Below are 20,818 nucleotides of genomic sequence, written 5' to 3'. Positions count from 1 at the left end.
TGGATTTAAAATCTGCAACTTTAGGAATTTATGAGTAACCATTAAATTAAGGATTAAACAATTTTTCATTTTGTTGAGACATTAATGTGAAGAATTTGAATCTTGTGTAAAGGCTACGGTAATATGTGTAAATAGGTTGCTAAGTTAGTAAGTCTATCCTTATCATCAACTATGCCCTGATGTTTTCTTTGCATTGTAAACTAAGCAAGCACTCAGGAAGTGACAAATTGTTTTAAAAAATGCCTCCCCCCAGTAAAGCAAATTTCTACTGCTGGTGATTAATATAAGGAAATGATATAAGAGTCGTAAAGCAGTGTTGGTTCTTAGCCTGATGATATTAATTTTGGATAAGTTAAAGACTAATGTGTTTAATTCAGCTTTGACTCAGATCTATGACATAAACAAGTCTGCCATAAAACATTTTATGAGGGAAACTACATGTTAAATTATTATTTGTGCTTTCAGGATAATTTATAATTCCTTGGGTCAGGTATCCTTAAATCTGTTTTTCTTCATCTAAATTATATTAATGTGAAAATAGCCATACCAAGAATTTCCATAAAAACAAATTAAGGTATTCCTGTTGTTCACCAAATGTAGACATTCAGTGTGCTTGCTGAACCCCTAAAATCTATTCTAGGGCAACAGATTGAAAACTTCTGACTATAGAAATATTAGGAAAGAAAGAAGCATTTATTTAAACAGATGGGAACCTATAGTTTAAAACAAAACAGTAGAAAAGGAATAAATAAATAGTACCAAATGGCATTTCAAACATTCCAATCCGCTATAGAAATGGAATAATAGAGTAAAAGATAAGCAGGTGATTAAAGTTTATGCCATACCTCCTTAAGTACCATGAAAACATGTTCTTATCCTCCTGCAAACAGCTACATATAGCCAGGTCAGTCCCCAAATAACAGTATCAAATAAATCCACCAAGTGTCTCCTGGTATCTGTTATACACATGGAGAAGATACTCAATTCTAGTTAAGACATAAGAAGGAGCACAGTGGAATATCACACTTAATCTCTACTTTAAAACCTCCTTTGAAAACTTTTAGAAACCTTTGCAATCTAGCACTGCTCTGAATTCAAAATCAGGCCAGTTAAACAGTGTTTATACATTCTTTTAGATATACAAATCTATTGTTTGAAAAATTCTGGAAGTCATAAATTTACATCCTCTCAGCCCCCATCACTCCATCCCTTCCCCAAACTGGAACACTAGCAGGACCAGTAAATAACTTTCTAGATAATGCTGAGTGGGTAAACATTGCTAAAAAAAATTAGTAGTAAAAATTCTATAATGCAATTGTCACCAAGCCTTCAGATATTCAAGACTGCTGCTCTCAAAAATGGCAAAGCTCCAGAGAGAAATTATGTTCAGGAAGAGTAAGAGAAGCATCTTCCTAGATTTATACTTTAATTCTGGGGTGGGAAATATTGGGAGTCAAAAGTATTTAGATCAAAATAAAAATTTTGAGGACAGGAAAGTGAAGGTAACCCTGCTGAGTTGGTGCAAATTAGTTAAGTTAGTAAAGAGTTAATGAATGTTTATTGTAGAATGGTGAATAATTATAATCTTCAAGAAAGTGAAAGGAATCTTCAAGATTAAACCCCTCCTCTTCTGTAAAAAATGACCTGAATTTCTCTAGACTGAACTGAAATAAACACAGCAAAGGTTCTAAGAACAGCAGCCCAATGGAGAAGGGAACCAGGACCCTTACGACCCGCAACCATTTTTTCCCCCACTTTACAATAGGATTTGCTTGTTCTCTTGCCACAGCCAAACCGGAAAAACCACTGACTTTTTTTTTTCCTTACTTGATTGTGCTTCACACCGTTGCCTATTTAACAAGGCTATTGTTTGAAGCCTGTGAAAATGAAATTGGCCTCTGAACTGTTCAATCAGGTTTAAGCAAATCGTCAGTCCTTATTCCAGTGAGGGCATTCACCTTTGTTCATAAAAATGTTAAGGATATTGAGAGTGATCAGGGATCTTAGTGTGGTCTGTCCTAAGAACCACTGGATTCCATTTGGCCTCCTACCCAATTATGGGGTAGGGGTCTATGATCATAGGTCAAAACACATTATACTTCTTCAAAAACTTTGATTAAAAATATTTTATTATACCATTTTCTTTTAACATCTGGCATTTCTTCACATCACTGTTGTAATATTTAATTCAAAGTATGCATTATTCATAACTCAAGGATCTGATGTGAGGGAGAGTTCATTTATTCATAAACAAAAACAGATTACACTGTTAATAAGCATCATACTAGTGTTGTTTTTTAGTTCCTGAGTACACTGGCACAACTTTCATGATTATGTGGCTAGAACTTGTCAAGAGATCAGCCTCATAATTGGGAAATAATTTCCTCATATTCTGAAACATATTCTGGAGAATGAAAGAAGAGTTACTAAAATAAAATTTACAGTGATCACAAAGGAACTCTTATTCACTGCTAATGGTACAGTCACTATGGAAAATAGTATGTGATTTTCTAAAACAAAACAAAACAAAACAACTAAGAATAGAGATACCATATACCCAGCAGGCCCTCTTCTGGGCACCTACCCCCAAAATTTGAAAACATATTTTCAAAAAGATAGCTGCACTCCTATGTTCATTGCAGCATTGCTCATGGTGGCTAAGACAGGGAAACAACTGAAGTGCCCTTCAGTAGATGACTGGGCAAAGAAGATTTGTTACATATATGCAATGGCATACTACTCAGCCATAAGAAAAATGAAATACTGACATTTACAACAACATGGATGGTCTCTGAGAATATCATGCTAAGTGAAATAAGTCAGAAAAAATTAAAAACCATATTACTTCACTCATATGTGGGATATAAAACTGAAAGCAACAAGTGAACAAACAAGAAAAACAAACAAAAACTCATGGTCACAGACAACACTATGGTGGTTACCAGAGGGAAGAGGAGTGAAGGGTGGGTGGTAAGGGATAAAGGGGACCAAATATATGATGACAGAAGTGTATTTGATTTTGAGTGGTAAAACACACAACGCATCAACAAAAGGCTCTGAATTTTTTCTTCAAAGGGTAATTGTTGTTCAACATAAAAATATGCAGTTCCATTGTAATTCAGGAAACTTTTAGAATTTTGTTTAAGGATTTTGCTTCTGTAGTCTATATCTTATATCGGTAGCATTCTTGAATAGGGCATGTTAAGAACCAAAAGGAATATACTTATTAGACTAATCTATGTCTAAGCTAATTTAGTAAATGATATCATTCAATAATTAATACTCAATCCTCCTATAATCATTGTAATTCCCAGTACCCACCTTATGTGGGTTACATTTGCAACATCCAAGTAGAATTTTTAAATTAATTTGGAGAGAAAATAGTGGTTTGAAGCCATTTATTTATTCTATAGCAATTAGGGTAGTTTCATTTAAAGTTACATAATTTTTGTAGCTACTCAACTTTTTAAAATTCATGTTATATACACTGAAGTTTATAAGAAGAAAAAAGAATATTGAGAATAGAAGACACTCAAGCAAAGGGTGATGTAACCAATGTTAATCTAACTGACTTATGACTATGGATGAATGAAAGCACTTTGTCTACACAGCAGACTCCAGCTTGTGTTATTTCTTGTCCAGGTTTCTTGTCCAGGCTTCATGACATTCATGACATTAAAGGAGCTGCTGAGGCATAATTAACAGGACAAAAGAGAAACTTTACCAAGAAAGAAGCATTTCACAAGCCATTAATAGTTTGTTCACTTGTTTGTTCACTTGTCACCTGACAGACCTTCATTTCCCAATGCCTGAATTCTAGCAACAGTCTCCTGACAGGTGCCCTTTTTTGCTATGATCCCCCCACTCCCAGTCAATCTACCTTTGATTGGTACCCACTGATAACTGTATAATGCTCCTTCTGACCACTGTGCCTTTAAGTTGTTTCCTGTTTAGAATGCTTTATTCATCTGCGAAAGGTGTACCCAGCCCAAATCCTATTTTGTCTATGGAGCTTTCATGTATAACTCCAGCCCACAATAGTCTTTGCCCGAACTTATATACTCCATTGTCTCCATCACTCATTTTGCCATTAAATCATTTATGACCTCATTATTTGTTTCATGAATCTGGTCTCCTCAATGAGTACAAGCTTTCTAAGGACGGGCAGCGTGGCTTATGCCTGTTTTATAGACATTTCACACATACACAAAAAGTAGCCTTGCACATATATTACTTGTAGAACTTAAATATTAAAATTTGCCATATTATGAAGAGCAGTACTAGCTTAGAATAAGAGATAGGTTTTTATGTAAAACGCACCATCTTAGGATAATGCTGGCAAATAAGTCTTGAAGCTTGAACAGATATTCATTTTTAAATGTCTATAAGCAAAGGGATAATCATGGTGGAAATTCTACTTTCCTCTTCAGAATTGCAAAACCATCATCTCTAAATGAAAGAAGCTAGAAACTGCTCCAAAATCCAAATTAATACATTAAAATTCAGTGATAATATGTCTACACCTCTGCTAATGATAAAGAACCTCAATACTGATTGTGCAGACAACAGGACAAATAACTTTCAAGACTCATGACTTGATCATATCTAATATTTCACAAATGTCACTACCACATTTAGATATGAGCTTTTCATTAAAAGCAAGTGTGTACACTATAAGAAGCAATTTCAAGAAGTACTTAACTAAAGTGGTTTATATAAACACATATGGAATTAAAGGCTTAGTTAAAATATACCATTAGGAAAGATGTCTTCCAATATTTCACCTCTCTAGAAAACATATTTCCTCAGAAATATCAGGTATCATGGTAAACTGTCCAAATTAATGTTCTCCTTTAATGCCTAGTTCCTTCTACCTTTAAAAGTGGGTTAAGAGGGCAAAGTTTCTACCTATCAAAGACATTTTCTTATAGTATTATAAAATTTATTAGAAACCTCTAAAGAACAGAGGATGAGAACAACAACCTAAAAGGTAACCTAGAAAATCAAATTCTTTTCAAACACAGATATTAAGTACACTTATTAAGTAAATGTTAACTGCCAGGTTAAATATTTAGATGCTACGAGTTTGAAACATTTTTTTTTTAAATTGATACTTCTGACTTCTTGTTTTTAATCTAGTCTATGCATAATTTTCAATAAGTTTAGAAACTAATTTGAAGCCTAAAAAAGTAAACAAACCTCAAAGTTCTACTGTTTAGGCTTTGTGCAACTCTAATACATGTTTGTGAATGATCTTCCAGAAGACAATTTGACTTTGGGTGGTGGGCACACACACAAATTATAACAATAATACATGTTTGTAAAGACAAATTTTAAAGGATTCTCAAAATTTCTATGAAAAAATAATTGCTTAGGTAGCGCCACTATTATGTACCTTTATAAAACAAGCTTAACATGGGGTTTATAGTTAATGGTACTGTATTATACACTTAAAAATTTGTTAAGAAGGTAGATCTCATGTTATTTTTTTTTTACCCAGTAAATATCAATAAATAAATTTGCTAAATAAAACATACATTTATATCAGCTATTTTTTATCTCATGGCACACATAAACTAATTACTAAGATTTTGTGACACACCAAAAAATATGATTTTTGCTGGTCTGACAAAAAAAATAGGTATAATTTTTCTCCACCATCATTTATTCCCCTCCATACCCTCCCTACCTCCACCCCTGCAATCAGCACTATTGTCCATTTCCATAAGCTCTCTCTTTTTTGGTCCTTTTTCATTCAACCCCTGCATCCATCCACCAGAGCTATCTGCCTGTTCTCTATGAGTCTATCTCTAAAAATAGGTATAATTTTGATTCACTCACATTGGAAGGCTATTGTCATTTTTGTATTTGACAATCTAAGAGAAAAGAGGTCAGTATCCCTGACTAAGTAGTCAGGTATTGCATGTTTTAAACATTCTTGTGGCACATGCATCTTGTGGCACACTGGTTGAAAATTGCTGATCTATATGATTAAGGAAAAACTGATTAACTCAAAATAGTTGATACTCCAGTTATCTGTGACAATGTAATTTGCAAATCAGACTGACCATAGTAGGTCCTGTTAATTAACACTGGTGACAAAGTACAGAAAGATGTATACATACAACATGATGCATTCTTATGACTGCATTCTGTAATGAGAAATTATAGCTGGCTCTACCATTTAATATTATCTGTTCCATAATCTTTGTTTTGGAGAATAACTGTAAACAAGCTATTATATATAAAAGAAAGTTCATACATCTAAGTAGAAGTTATTGATACCTAAATACACAGGTCTAAAAATAAGATACATCTGATTACCTCAGGATTTATAACTACGCTCATAGACAAGTCAAGAAAAAAAAAATTTTAAGGATAATGACCAGAGTGTGGCTACATTTATCAATTTGGGGTATGCTTATACTACTTGTTCCACAGCTCCTAAACTTACCTAGAGGTCTCATTCTGAGAACACTCTAGGAATGATTTTCAATGTGGTTCTCTTAGAATACTCAAGGGACCTATATGTGAGTACTTTTATATTATTCAATTTAATGCTATGCATCTGTTTCTGATAGGAATATATTTTAACAAGAGTACCATGGCCATTGGTTCTAAAGGAGGAACATCTAGGTTTGTATAATGTAAAATATGCACTCCTACTCCAGACCATGCACTCAGTTTCCTTTTTCTGCCCTGAATCCTGGATTCACCTCACTTGACTATAATCTCATTTTTCTCCCTCCCTGATTCCCACATGCACTCTATTCCTGCCTCCAGCCCTGTATGACTCTGTTTCTCCAGAGAGATAATGCATTCAGTGAGGAAGAGATTTCTGGAAAACAACTTGCCAAACAGGAGTGGTTAGAGGAGTTTGTAGAAGTATACCACAAACCATATATCACCTTATTAGTGTCAGAGAAACAGATGTGGTATCGTTCCCATTTGTTCTTCTGAGGGTTTTTTGAACTGACAAGAATGCAGGGTACATAGATCCATGAACTGTACAAAAAAAAATTTAACCAATGACTGCAGGGCAACTACTCCTAACATCAAGGAGCTATTCCACAAATTCAAGAACCTGGACAAAGTAGGGACAAGTTTTTTGCTTGTAATGGGAAATAAGCAAAACAAAGCTTTTATTTGTTTGGTTGGTTGGTTTAACTATGGGGAACTTCATGAAATGCACTAAGAGCAATACTCCAACATGGAAAAATAAAGGCCAGAAGAGTTCATAATATTCCACTTACCATATTTTAAAAAGGATGTAAAAAAGCACCCATCATCTAAACACTTACCTCACCGTTGTTCAAAATCAGGATATAGAGTATTTGTCTTACTACAATGATGTATATACTGAGGTCCAAGTTTTACCAGCTAATAATCTATTTGCACCCCAAACTGCCTATACCCAACTGTGTGGTTGTTAGGCTACATAAGGAATATTAAAGTCACAGAGAAGAAGCACACTGATGTGACTAGCACATGAGGATTTCTTTGTGGCAGACACAGTGGGAACTCTAGGCTAACAGCAACAAGACAAGTTTTTCACAGATTCCATTCTATGAGAATGACTCAAAGGTCCACTAATGCCTGAAGCAAAGCACAGAATCTGCTGCTACCACCTTTGTAGCAATCCAAGATCTCAAGATAAGATAATGTTACTAGAATTGCATGCCATATGCTTACAGAAAGTACCGTATTTTTCGGACCATAAGACGCTCCGGACCATAAGACGCACCAGTTTTTAGAGAAGGGAAATGAAGAAAAAAAGATTCTGAAACAAATAGTGTCCTAAAATATTTTATGTGCATTAAAACCCAACATCACAGTCATAAACACATGTAATCAACCCTATAAAGTAAACAGCAGCATTTAGAACCATTTTAGAGCCGGGCAAGCACACAGAGACCACACAGAGCCGGGCAAGTAAAAAAACTTTTTTTTAAAAGTATATATGTAGGCTATATTTGGACCATAAGACGCAGGGACTTTTTCCCCCCACTTCTGGGGGGAAAAAAGTGCGTCTTATGGTCCGAAAAATACGGTATATGGAATGGCAAGGCAAGTTATATAGACTGTCAGGTCAATCTCACTATTTTCCATTACTACAGATCTGGTCAGCATCTTCTGGCAGGATATTGCATAATACAGTCAACTGTAATCTCCCAGCACTGCATGTGGCTTTGGGTCACAGTGTGGATTATCTGTAAAATGAAAGAGATAGGGGAAAGGCGAGAATCATCAACACTATCACAGACCTTATTTTAAAAGCTAATATTAGTAGGCCTGAACTCAACAGAACTTTTCATATTTGCCTATCCACTGAAGATCATAAAGCAATATGGCTGATCCTTTCCATTGATAACATTCTTCCTTCATTGTTGATCAAAGCTGTGAAACAGAGCCAGCTTGATTCTTTACTTTCTAGGTTTTAGGACATGGGACCCTAGAATCTACTACCAGATAGTATTTCTAATCTTTCACAAATATCCTTTAATCCAAGATCTGAAACTACAAGTTCCTGAGATGGTCCTCCGCGATGCTCTGTTTTGCTGAAGGCTGTGCTATGATATGCACATAAAACAATATAAGAAATGCTGACTACTTTACAAATTGATAAGCCTAAAGACTGAGAAGATATATAAACCTACAATAGAAAAACCCAACATTCTGTCATGTATCTTTATTAGCAATACAAAGCTAAAATGTGTCATTGATCTCGACCCATTTGAGTTGCTCAAAGTCACAACTAGAGCAACCAAGAGACCCACTAAATCAGCACAATAGACCCACTAAATCAGCAGTGCACTGTCACTGCTCTATGGTTCTGCTAATTGAAAAAAGAAATAACACTGATAACTGCCAATGCTTGAAATACTAGTATACATATTAAGAAATCTGATTTCACTTGATCAACTATTTGTTTCTCCCTATTTCTCCTCCCCATCTGTCTTCCATCTTTTATAATAGCACCATCACCCTCCTGGCTCCTCAGGCTTATAAACTATGAATTATGTCCAAAGCCTCTCTCCCTTTCACTTCCCCTAGCAATGGGAATTTGGCAGATTTTTTTTCCTCTTTACTCATATGCAATCACCTAATTTCAGGTCCTCATCCAAAAGCTATCTCAGCTATCTTTATACTTCATCCAACATATCTCCTCCTTTCAAATTAGATACAGTTGGGAATAGGTGAAGAGAGAGAAAGGGGTGGTTCTTACACCTGTGATCAAATGTCATAGCAATTCCAACAGAGCTGTTAAACAAACATTTTCTGAGCACAAGAATAGCTAGGTACAGAGCAAAAAAAAAAAAAAAAAAGTGGTAATGATGGAAGCCAAAAACAGGTGAGCTGCAATCTTTCTATTCCTACACAAAACCTGGCCCTGGAGTGCAAATTCCTATATATTCTGATAACTTTTTCCACTTCTTAATTTCATAACATTCCTATATTCACAATTCTGCCCCTGGGTTGGCTTCCCATTTTTTTCAATGCCAGTTTTCCTACTGCCCTCATAAATTTAAGCATAGCTAATCTGTACCTTAAGACTCTTCTTTCAACTCATCTTACATTCTAAAGAACTCTTCTACAAATGCTGTCCTCTTAATACAAATATATATATATATATATATATATATATATATATATATGTGTGTGTGTGTGTGTATATATATATATATATATATATAAAAAACATAAAAAAAACAAACAAAAAAACACCACAAAAAGATCTATAATCTGATCTAATAGCGCTTATCCAGCTTTTCCAAAGGGTTCCAAAGACAAAATGCTACTTTAATTTCCTTGACGTTTTATGAGCTTAGCAAGGGGAATGGTATGGAGAATGCTGTATAAGTTGCTGACTAAAGACAGCTGCTGGGAATTCCCAATTACTGTGGCAAGGGGTGTGGTGGTGACAGCAACTGGTTTGTGAACAACCAAATAAAACTTCAAGATCTAGTGGTATATAGACTCTTCACTAATCATTTTTGTACCTTTGTCATTTAAAACCTTGGCTCAAAAGTTATCCTCTCAAAATCTTCTTCCTGACCACTCTTTTTTCAAGGTCATTAGCATGCTTATGTACAATATTTTTTCATATATTAAACTAATCTATAATTATTATATACTAGAGGCCTGGTGCACGAATTCGTGCACAGCTGGGGTCCAACCGGCCACCTACCCCAATTGGGGCTGATTGGCTGGCTAGCTAGGGGGAGGAGACATGGGAGGTTGTCTGGCCGAACTCCTGATCAAGGGGAAAATTTATTAGCCTTTTATTATATAGGATTGTGTTGTAAGCATTTTAAGTGATTTCAATATTTGTATCATATCTTGAGCAACACTGTTGCTCTGAGGGTATAACTAGTATTTTATTTCTCTAGTAGTGTACAACCAACCATGGAATTAAGAATAATGTATATTGCTAAAAACAAACAAAATAAAACTCAAAAAACAAATATGTTTCCCCAGTGACATATAATTCCCACTCAGCTATTCAACACTAACATTTTTAAGGTTGAGCAAGTTTGAAAGTATGGTACATTGAGGGCTGTAGAAAATACACCCACACTTGATAAAAAAAGATGCCACTTAAGAGTTGGACTCAACATAAATTATGCTCCACCCAACCAACTATACTATTACACCATACTTCTTCCCTTGAACTCTTCTTTTTACTGCATAAGCTTGTGGCTCCATTTTGCTGTTAGCAACACTGTAACTTCAGAAGCTCAACTCTAAATAAGTTTACTGTTGGGAATCTACTCTTCCCATCTACACAACCAATGGCTTCCCACACTGTCTCCACTGTCCTGTGAGCAACTGCCCAGTTATTGTGTGGAAAGACAGCTTACACAGTGAAAGTCCATTCTTGACAGCCTCAGTTTTTTACTGCTGGTCCTCACTTAACTGATTCAGAACAGTATCAAAAAAAGACATTATTACATGAGTTCAGGGGGTGAGGGGAAGGCCATTTAGAAAATTTAAATTGTAAAAGCCCTGGTGATTGTACTGCTTTAAAAGAGGCAAGCTTGTGTGACATCCAGAGAATAAAATAATTCCTATTGAAATAAGGAATTCTTACTAATCTCATTGCACAAGTTTTAGTGTTTCACACATATACATTCTCAAAAAGTAAAATAGTCTACAAATGGGAAGCATAACTGACTTCAAAATTATAATTCATTACAGTAATAACTGATAGTGTTTTACACAAATACAATTTCAAACAGTGTACAGTTTTTAAAGAAAACAATGTGAATGTTAGTATGTGTTTGTGAGAACAACTCATGCATGGGCTAACAGGACATTTTTCACTTTCTAAGTAGTAGTCTTTCTTCCTATTGGGACTTAAGAAATCCCAGCAGAGATTCCTTCATAGTTGCAACTCACTAATTAGGACTTGAACACAGCACAAACACAATTCATAAACAAGAAAATTATTAGCTAGATTATTACTCCCTTTGGCCATATGGGAGAGAAGGTAAAATAAGCATCAGTTTTTTCTATATAACTAAATATACCTGGCCCTACATATACCTTTATTCATGGATATAAAAATAAGTTGTAATTTATATTTCTACATCCTTTCATCCCAGTCGCTGATGCTTTTTACAGCACTAATGACAACTGGGCATGGGGAGGGAGCATGCCTGCTTTATTATCAGTAAGACAGGACAACAGATTGCCTTCTAATGGAAATCAACAGTGTTGAAAAACAACCAATACCTTCAAAAATTTCTCAAATTTTCAGAATTTTTTTTTAAAGAAAAAGTAGACATGACTATTTTGCTAGCATGGATAAGGAAATCTGGCCTAGTAGCATCATCTGCAGATACACCTTCTAGCTATTATGGTCAGTTTTCATAAAAAAGACATTGTAGAAAAATAATAGCTTGTGTTTAAAATGATGATTTAATATCACTTTGGCCTGAGCTGTATTATCAAGTCATCTTTTTTTTTTAACTAATGTGCAATAGGATTATTGCTGTTTTAGTACAACAAAGTGCCTGCCTCACCTCCCTAATACAATGTAATTCCTCCCAAGCACACTGAAAAACAGTAATTTGACTACTGTACCAAGATAAGAAAGAGTTAATTGATCAAACACCAGATCAGAGTCTCTTAACATCTGCATGGCCAGGGGATTTGTAAAATAAAAAAAATAAAAAAGAGCATTGTATTAATTGTAATGGAAAACCACACCTATTGATGTTTAATAGTAGAGTATCTTTTATGTGCTATGGTCTATCCAGGCGTCTTCAAACTATGGCAGGCGGGCCACATGCGGCCCGCAGAGGAGTCTGATCCGGCCCGCCAGGTTTTTTGGGCAGTGAGCGCAGCCGAGGTGTTACAGTAGGAATTAGTAGTTCATACAGTCCGGCCCTCCAGCTCTCTGAGGGACCGTGATCTGGCCCCCACTTTAAAAAGTTTGAGGACCCCTGAATACAAAATGTAGTATTGCATTAACTTCAACGGTGGTAAGAAGATTAAAATTAAAAGTTCATGGAACATGACATGCAACACAGCATTAAAGATATAAGACTGAACATACCCAGTGCCTTTGTAGGATCCTTTTATATTTCTTTGTCAATACGGTAAATTCTTAAAATACAATCCAGCAAGCACAAGTGTAAGTAAAGCTTTTAAAATCTTAGAAAACATGTTATTTAGTAAGTTAATCATCAAAGCATATTTTAGGGGAACAGAAGAGGGCTTATTAAAATCAATACAATTCACTATAAGATGTCATATTTGTGCTGTTTTAACTTCTAAAATGTGCCCCTTACATTTAACAATATCTGGAAAAATATAAAATCACACTACCTACAGGTTTCCAAGAGTCAGTCTTCCCCCTCCCCAAAACATCCCAAGAACCCAAGATTCTCGTTATGATCAAGGCAGCATTCAATCTGGTGCTAAATTAGAAAGAACATGATAAAGATAGTGACATGGAAGCAGGAAGTTTCATATTAGAAAAATGGCAGTGAAGATTACTATTCCCTTCTCATAGCTCAAGCAGTATGCAGGTCCTCCCTACTCTCTAACCCAGAGGGGCCCAACACGTGGTCTTGGGAACTGTGGCAGCAGTATCACCAGGGAACTTGTTAGAAATGTAAATTCACTGCCCCACCCCAGACCAACTGAATCAGAAACTCTGGGAATGGGGCCCAGCCATTTGTGTTTTAACAAGCACTACAGGAGATTATGATGAATGTTAGAGAACCACTCCTCCTGAAACTTTAATGTGCCTAAGAATCACCTGGGGAGCTTGTTAAAATGCAGATTCTAACTCAGCAGGTCTGAGGTGGGGCCTGAGAGCCTCCATTTCCAACAAGTTCCCAGCTGATGTCTTCTGCAGACCACACTGCAAGTGTTTCCCAAACCAACTGTTTAACAAAATTACCCAGTGTGTTCATAAAATATGGGTCCCCAGGCAGCACCTCAGACCAAATTAATCTGAATCTCAGTAGAAAGGCTATTCAAATAAAACCAGTATTTGAGTTCAGCTACACATTAAAATCACCTGGGGAGCTTTTAACAAGCCTGATGCCCAGGCCCCATCTAAGTTCAATTAAACTAGAATCTCTGGGGCTGGGATCCAGGCATCACATTTTTAAGAATTACGCAGTGATTCCCTATCTAATTTGGCTCAGTGGATAGAGCGATGGCCTGCGGACCAAAGGGTCCCAGGTTCAATTCTGGTCAAGGGCACATGCCTTGGTTGCAGACTTGATTCCCAGTAGGGGGCAGGCAATCAATTATTCTCTCTCATCATTGATGTTTCTCTCTTTCCCTCTCTCTTCCTCTCTGAAATCAATATATTTAAAAATCAAACTTAAAAATATTCCCCAGTGATTCAAAGTGCAATCAAGATTGAGAACGACTGCTCTGAAGTCTACCTGGCTCAACACCTGGCACAGTGAATCCCATTATAGTAGCAAATGGTTTGCTATAACATGGCTAACTAGGCTCCCACATATAAATCCAAGAGCTTGACTTTGAATGCACCTCAAGTCAATGTTTTTATCAAGTCTTGAAAAAAATGTGCCTATTACAACTGTACAACTGAAACAAAGGATTTAATAATGCACAAATGTCACTTGTCTTCCCTTAAGCTCTAACTACTGTTAGCTCTCTGCAGTGAGGTAGGTGCTCCAAGAAACAGCAGCAATGGTAAAGAATTTGTATCCATACAACCTGTTCATATATTGACGCTCCCCCCACCCCAATCCCTAAAACACTGGAAATTTCTAATAACCTTTCAGAGTGGACAAATAACTGATTAATCTAGGACTTTTAAACCTATAAAAGGCAGATTTCACCAGTTACAGATTTTTGACAGAAAGGTCCTGGAAAGGGATGGAAAAGTGTGCTTTTACACATGAGAATCTCAAACTATCGAAAGCAGGTCTTCTGGCGGACAGAGACAGGGTCTGAAATACCAATGCTTATGACACCATACTAATAAGTCTAAGTAGAAAAAAGCAGTATGCTCATTTATGTCTTATGGCCCCCAGCACAAAGTCATGCTAATAAGTACACAACGCTGTTAAATACAGGATGGGGCAAAAGTAGGTGTACAGTGGTGAGTACACAAAAAAGTTTATTCTTGTATTATTTATTAATTATCGTAGCATTTACTATACAAACAACTGTAAATCTACTTTTGTCCCCGTATGTAAAACAGAAAAATGTGTGGTAGTTACTAAGGTACTGACTGTCAAGTGATTATAGTTATTTCACTCCCATAATCAAACACTGCTTTTAAGCAATTTTCCTGAATTTTACACAGTACATTTCAAAAAGTGACTTTAAGATAAATGAAAAGAAGATACAGTCCTCTTTCCACTTAAGTGAACTTTCATTCTCCCTTTGGTCATGTGCAGGGTCTTTTCTAAATTAGTTGTTCTGTAGAATACAGGACACATTCAAGGACTGCTAAATGATAATAGTTATTATTCTTCCACTATCATTTCAACATATTCACAGAAATTGAAACTGTGTCATATTTTATCTATTATTTCCATGAAAAAAATCCAGTGGATGGGGTATTAGAAGAGAAACAACATTTCAGTACATGTTCAAAGTGGCTACTGTTAAATGATATTTTCTAAAGCATTTTCCATATAAACTGGTCAAGCTCTCTTTCCTTTTAAAATTCGTGATCCAGTCATTCAGCTAACCCAAACTTACTTTAAAATGTGTGAAAATAGCACCTCCTGAAAGTGTGTCCTCATAGGCTTTGGAGCATGAATAGTAAAACAGCCTTTGCCAAACTCATGTAACTAAACAAGTGAATTTTTGCAGTCCCGTGACTTTTTAGGGCCAACCTATGTATCATTCCAGGACTGGCCCTAATACATCATAGACATCCAAGAGAAGGCAGAAGAGTCACAAATAAGTGAGTCACGCTAATAAATATTTCATAGTTTTGTTTTTACATGGTAGTCTTTAAAAAATGAATTTTACTTCTTAACCAAAACACACACACACACACACACACACACACACACACACACACACGCTAAGTAAAGGTGTGGCTTTAGGACTTAAGTTCCTAGAATAAAAACTATGAAATTTATAGAGATATTTATTTGACAGTGTCAGTCTGGATGCCATTTCATGTATTTCTTATGAACTAATGCCTAAAGATGAACAAAGTCTGAAAGAAAATGCACAGACCACAGAGGAGTCACACAAAGTAAAATACATTTAAAATATCAAAGTCAAAGAAAACAAACAATACAAAATTACAATTTCCAGGACACTTTATTGTAATTTCCACTTTACATTATTGATTTAATATTTTTAGTCTAGGCATAAGTGTTTGTACTTGTTCAGTAGTAGTATAATCCCACTAATCTCACAAAGTGAAAAGAAGTTATAAAGAATATCCATTCAGGTATTTATGATATAGGGCACTTAGCTAGCAAAAAGTCGATACTTTTCAGTATAAATTTATCTGAAAATTTTCTCTATTATTTTTCCTGTTGATGCTAAAGTACTAATAAAAAACAACAATCGTTCTCTTTGTTGTTCTGCCCCTCCTTGGGCTTTACATTCTGTCTAGCATTTAACTCAGAAAGTCAGGTTATACTCAGTTTACACATTTAAAAAAAAAAACCCATATGCCCCATCTCTCACACATCCAAATGAACATGGATCTGAATTAACCTGGCTTTTAGCTGTAATAGAACTATTTTAAACAATTTCAGCCACACACTTAAATGGTAAAAATAATTAAAAGTACAAAACCAAAGGAAACCATAAAAATTCCTACACACTATTGGGATTACCTATTTCTCAAATCCTCAAGTCTAACATAGATTTCTTAAAAGTGAAATCGACACAAAAGCGAATGTACGCTTTAATGTACAAACTGACAGTGGCTCTATAGGGACGGCTCTTTGAATGAGCTATATTACTCAGATGGTGGAATGAAAAAAAATGTCTCACTCTTCAAATGTGAGAGAGCTGGCAGTATGCTTCGAAACACATTTTAATGGGATTGTTCGGATAAAAATAGGTAGTAAGAGAAAATGTGATTTTTAAAAACCTCCTCCCTCCCCAGGACACAAGGAAACCCAAATGAAAATATGGGAACCTCATAAGCTCCGGTGCTAAGTTCCATCACTAACAGAAAAGAAGTTGGATAGTTGCTATTTTTTCACCCTGCAATGGGCTCGAAACTCTCCTTGTGTGAGGCGGGAATGCTGGAGGGACTTGGGGGAAGGTCCCCACCCCCTTCCGCAATGGAAACCAAAGTGAGGAGAGGTCAACACCGTGAGTAATCCAGATCTCCAAATCCCAGGCGATGGGGAGCGGGGTGGCGAAAGAGAGAAGGGTCAAAACTCCTCGAAGTTATTGCAAAAAGAAATAGAACCCCTCTGGGAGCCAGCGAGCCATCTCTTGCAGCAGCACCCTGCTCCAAATGTGGGGTGCTTGCCTTGGAGGGCAGAAAGCGCGGGTGCCCTAACTTGGGTCTAGTGGATCCGGGGACCAGGGTAGCGAGAAGGGCCAGGAGCAGCCGCCGCCAGGGAGGCAGGCTCGTGCCGTGCGCCGTACTTTACCTCAACTATGAGCCCCATCCCGAGCGAGCGCAAGGGAGAGGGCGGCGGAGGACAGGTACTCACTAGGGCTCGTTGGTGAACCGGGGAGTCCGGGGCTGCTGGTATCCGTACAGGTGACAGTAGAGTACATCGAAGCAAAAGCAGCACATCTCCGCTGACACCACCATCTTCCGGGAGCTGGGCGATGAGGACGAGGCGGCGGACGACGAGGAGGGCGAGGAAGAGGTGGCGGCAGCCGGGGTGGAAAGTAGGGTCCCCACTCCGCAGCTCGGAGGTGGCGACAGGGAAATCCCCCCGCCGCCGCCTCCGCAGCCCTGGGGGGGAGAGAGGGTACAGCCACCGCCGCTACCTCCCCCAGTGAGACCTCCCAGCCCGTTGAGCCGCGTACCGGCGCCTCCCAGTCCCAGCTCCCCAGCTCGACACGGGCTCTCTCCGATGCAGTGGGAGGAGGAGGCGCCACCACCGCCACCCGAGCCAGAGGGGGGCGAACTGGACAGTTTCTGCTTCTTCACCCCGCAGCAACCCGCCGCCATCTTGGAACAGTCTCCCCCACGCAACGCTTCCGACCCATAAGTGAGGCGAGCAGGCGGCGGGGGCGAGCACGCTGCGGCCCGGCCGCCGGGGGCGCGCCAGGAGTTCGCGAGAGGCGCGCGCCGCGCCGCCCGGTGCCTGGGCCACGCGGCGGCTCCATGCGCTCCGGCCTCCGCCTTGGCGGGAGCCCTGCGCTTTCGCAGCTCTGCCCTTCGCGCCAGTCCCGCCCGCCTCTCGCCTCGTCCTGGCCACTGCCTGGAGCCTGGGGCCCGCGGTGGATAAAAGAAGGGAAGCCCTGTGGAAAGCAAGAAGGGAACTACAAGGAGCAAACGGAGAGTGGGAGCGAAGGGCGGAGGTGGGCGCTACCTAGGAGGAAGGAGGGAAGGGAAACTAGCTGGGTGGCGGGGTGGGGGAGAAAAAAGTCCGAAGTAAGTATCCAAGTTCCAAAGCACGGCTCGATGACAGGAGCTGCACATGGTGTTAGTGATACTTGAGCCAAGTTATGTGGAACCTGAGCCATTGGCCTCAAATACGCTGGTTGCTGAACTACTAGAGTGTAAGCAAGCAGGTGCTCAGAGCTCCACACCTGAGACCGCTCCTATAAAGTATGTGCAAAGCATGGGGCAATGGCCACACTTCTGTAGCTCTAATACCAATGTAAGCATGCACAGGCGTTTGCTGAGAGTATGGTAAAAGAGCAATACTGTTTCCTTTCCTTGTGGACAAATATGCAAGACCAATTGAATCTATATATACACTACTTTTTCACCAACTGTCTCTACTTGCCCATGTAAACATTTAGAAGCAAAAAGGAAAGTCCTAGCCAACACATCACTTGTTAACTGTGCTCTGGAAACTGCGGTGGTGCGTTATGGGTGTGTGTGTGTGTGTGTGTGTGTGTGTGTGTGTGTGAGAGAGAGAGAGAGAGAGAGAGAGAGAGAGAGAGAGAGAGAGAGAGAGAGAGATGCGCTTGGAAACAAAGCAAGAGAAATATGTTGTTGGTCAGCACAGATCTTACAGGTAAATAGGGCAAGTACGATACTATAATGACTCACAAATTGAAAGAGTTTGTTCAGGAATATTATTATACAGTATCCACTATTAATTTTTTTTTAATTTCTCAAAGAATGCTTGGATGGATGAAGAGTCATATGATTAAGTAGGTCCCATTTTGAGCGCCTAAGACAATCAAATGTTAAAATACATAGAAATGAATCTGATAGAAACAGAAAGTATGTTATTTCATAGTCTGTACACCATGCTAAAACATCTAGACAAATGTATATTTGAAGACATCAAATGATTGATTCAGTTGCTTTTGAGCTAAAAGTGTGGGATCTTGAAAACAGCTGAGAGCTGCTTACTCCACTTAGGGGAAAAAAAGTTTATTCATTCAATAAATATTGAACCTCTTTGCCATAATATATGCACAACATTGTACTTATGTTGACATCCAGGAAGTATGCCTCCCACTCACAAAGAGTTTGTGAGTTAAGCCATATCTTGGTACATAATCAGATTAATAGCTACTATTTATTGAGCACTTATGGGGTGTTAAGTACCATGCCTCAGTTTACCCATAGCCCTTCAAAATAATATATTACCTCATTGATGTTCGCAGTAACCCTCCTTTGATGTTGCTCATTTAAAGATGAGAAAATTGCACCTTAGAAGCAACTTGTCAACATGACACACCTGGAAAGTGACAGAGCCAGAATATGAATACAGGCATGTCTGATTCCAAAAACCATGCCATTGTGTAAACTGCTTCTCATTATAGGACAGAAAGGGTAGTAGTGATGGATAAAAGATGGTGATATTAAACTACAATGGAGGAGCAGAGGTTAACCAAAAATAAGAATTTGGGGTTTTTTACGGAAAGATTTAGAAATACTAAAAATATGTTTCTAAGAAAGATTAAGAAATTCATTTTAAAAAGATTTTATGAAATAGATCAACTGTCTAGAATGATTACATAAAACCTAAAGACAAAAGAGATGGATTAACTGTTTTCTGGTATGCGATCTCATCCTCTCTAATCTCACTGTTCGAACTATCCTGTTTGAGGAAAATGAAAATTCATTGTCAACCCCAAGTGAAGTAAAACAAACAAACAAACAAAAAACATTATTTTTTGTCTATGTTGCAGAAGAGGAAGCAGAATGTTTTTTAATGCTGCAAATGATGAATATAAACAAACAAATTCATATTTAACTCAAAAATAAAAATGTTCCACAGCAACTGGAACATTGTTAGGGTGTTTTGTTTTTATTTTATACTTTACCTTAACTATCAGAAACTACCTTTAATTGGTTTGAAACTAGGTTAAATACAATAGGTACCAATTTACTCACCACTCCGCTAAGAAGTAAGCAATTTTAGGGTAGAAAACCAGTGCCATCTAATGATATCACACTACAGTATACTACAGGAAGCAAAGTGGTATAGCATGGGTGGCTGCTTCTGCTAGCGGAATTTGGGAAAGCAGAATGTAATCTCCCATTTTAGAATTTGGCCAGTAGACAAGAGTCTAACGCCCTTACTCTTGTGAAAATAGTAAGGAATCTTTAATAAGCACCGGTAGTCTTTCGTTCTGCATTTTATCTAAAAGACAAAACACTATTATGGCTATCATACCAGGCTAAGGGACTGATGCAATGGGAAACCCTAAAACAAGGACATCCCAGATGAATTACAAAAACAGCCCCCCCCCCAAGGATTTTAAAATCTAATACCAAACCTTACAATCATAGAGGGAATAGATCCAAACATGAACATTGCAGAAAATACTAGTAAAGCATTTCCTGATCACTAGGAGTTACTATCTGAAGTACTTTGTTGTATTGGCTGGCTAAAGTGGGGTAGGAAGGAACAGTGAACCCTCCAAGCTTTTTCTCTGTGTTAACTTCTTCTGAGCCTGGCTCATCTCCCGTACTAATTTTGTGCCTCAAAATGCTTTGCAAATGCCCTGGCACATACTGGTGGTGGTGGTGGTAATGCCTTCTTTTAGCCTTTGAGGAAATGCCTCTCCTGGCTTTGTTTTCTTGCAAAGTCACAGCATAGAAATAAATATATTCATTCAAACAATAATGAAATTCACAAATCCAATTCTGTAAAAGTGCGTTTGTTTTTTACACAAAGTGTACACTGGATAGGAAAATTGGTCTTGCTCGGGATTCTTTCTACTTAAAGTGTAAGGGTCAAAG

General features: G+C 37.8%; 1 protein-coding gene across 3 annotated transcripts in view; it reads right to left on the bottom strand.

Moving 5' to 3' along the window:
- The window catches only part of AMMECR1 (AMMECR nuclear protein 1), a 147,599-nt gene extending 129,828 nt beyond the window's left edge, over nt 1-17,771 (bottom strand). For 2 of the 3 annotated variants that reach the window (XR_004990825.2, XM_036454479.2), the window contains exon 1: nt 17,145-17,771. Coding sequence is in view for 2 of the 3 variants with exons in the window: in XM_036454479.2 (XP_036310372.1) it covers nt 17,145-17,614 (470 nt within the window). In the remaining variant the exon portion in view is untranslated. The remainder of the gene's footprint in view (nt 1-17,144) is intronic. The other variant, XM_036454480.2, reaches the window with a different exon arrangement.
- Between the last annotated feature and the right edge of the window lie 3,047 nt (nt 17,772-20,818).

This window comes from Pipistrellus kuhlii, unplaced genomic scaffold, assembly GCF_014108245.1.
Source record: "Pipistrellus kuhlii isolate mPipKuh1 unplaced genomic scaffold, mPipKuh1.p scaffold_m20_p_29, whole genome shotgun sequence".
Taxonomy (NCBI): Eukaryota; Metazoa; Chordata; class Mammalia; order Chiroptera; family Vespertilionidae; genus Pipistrellus; species Pipistrellus kuhlii.
The sequence above is the reverse complement of the archived record's forward strand: the minus strand, read 5'-3'. Positions and strand labels throughout refer to the sequence as shown.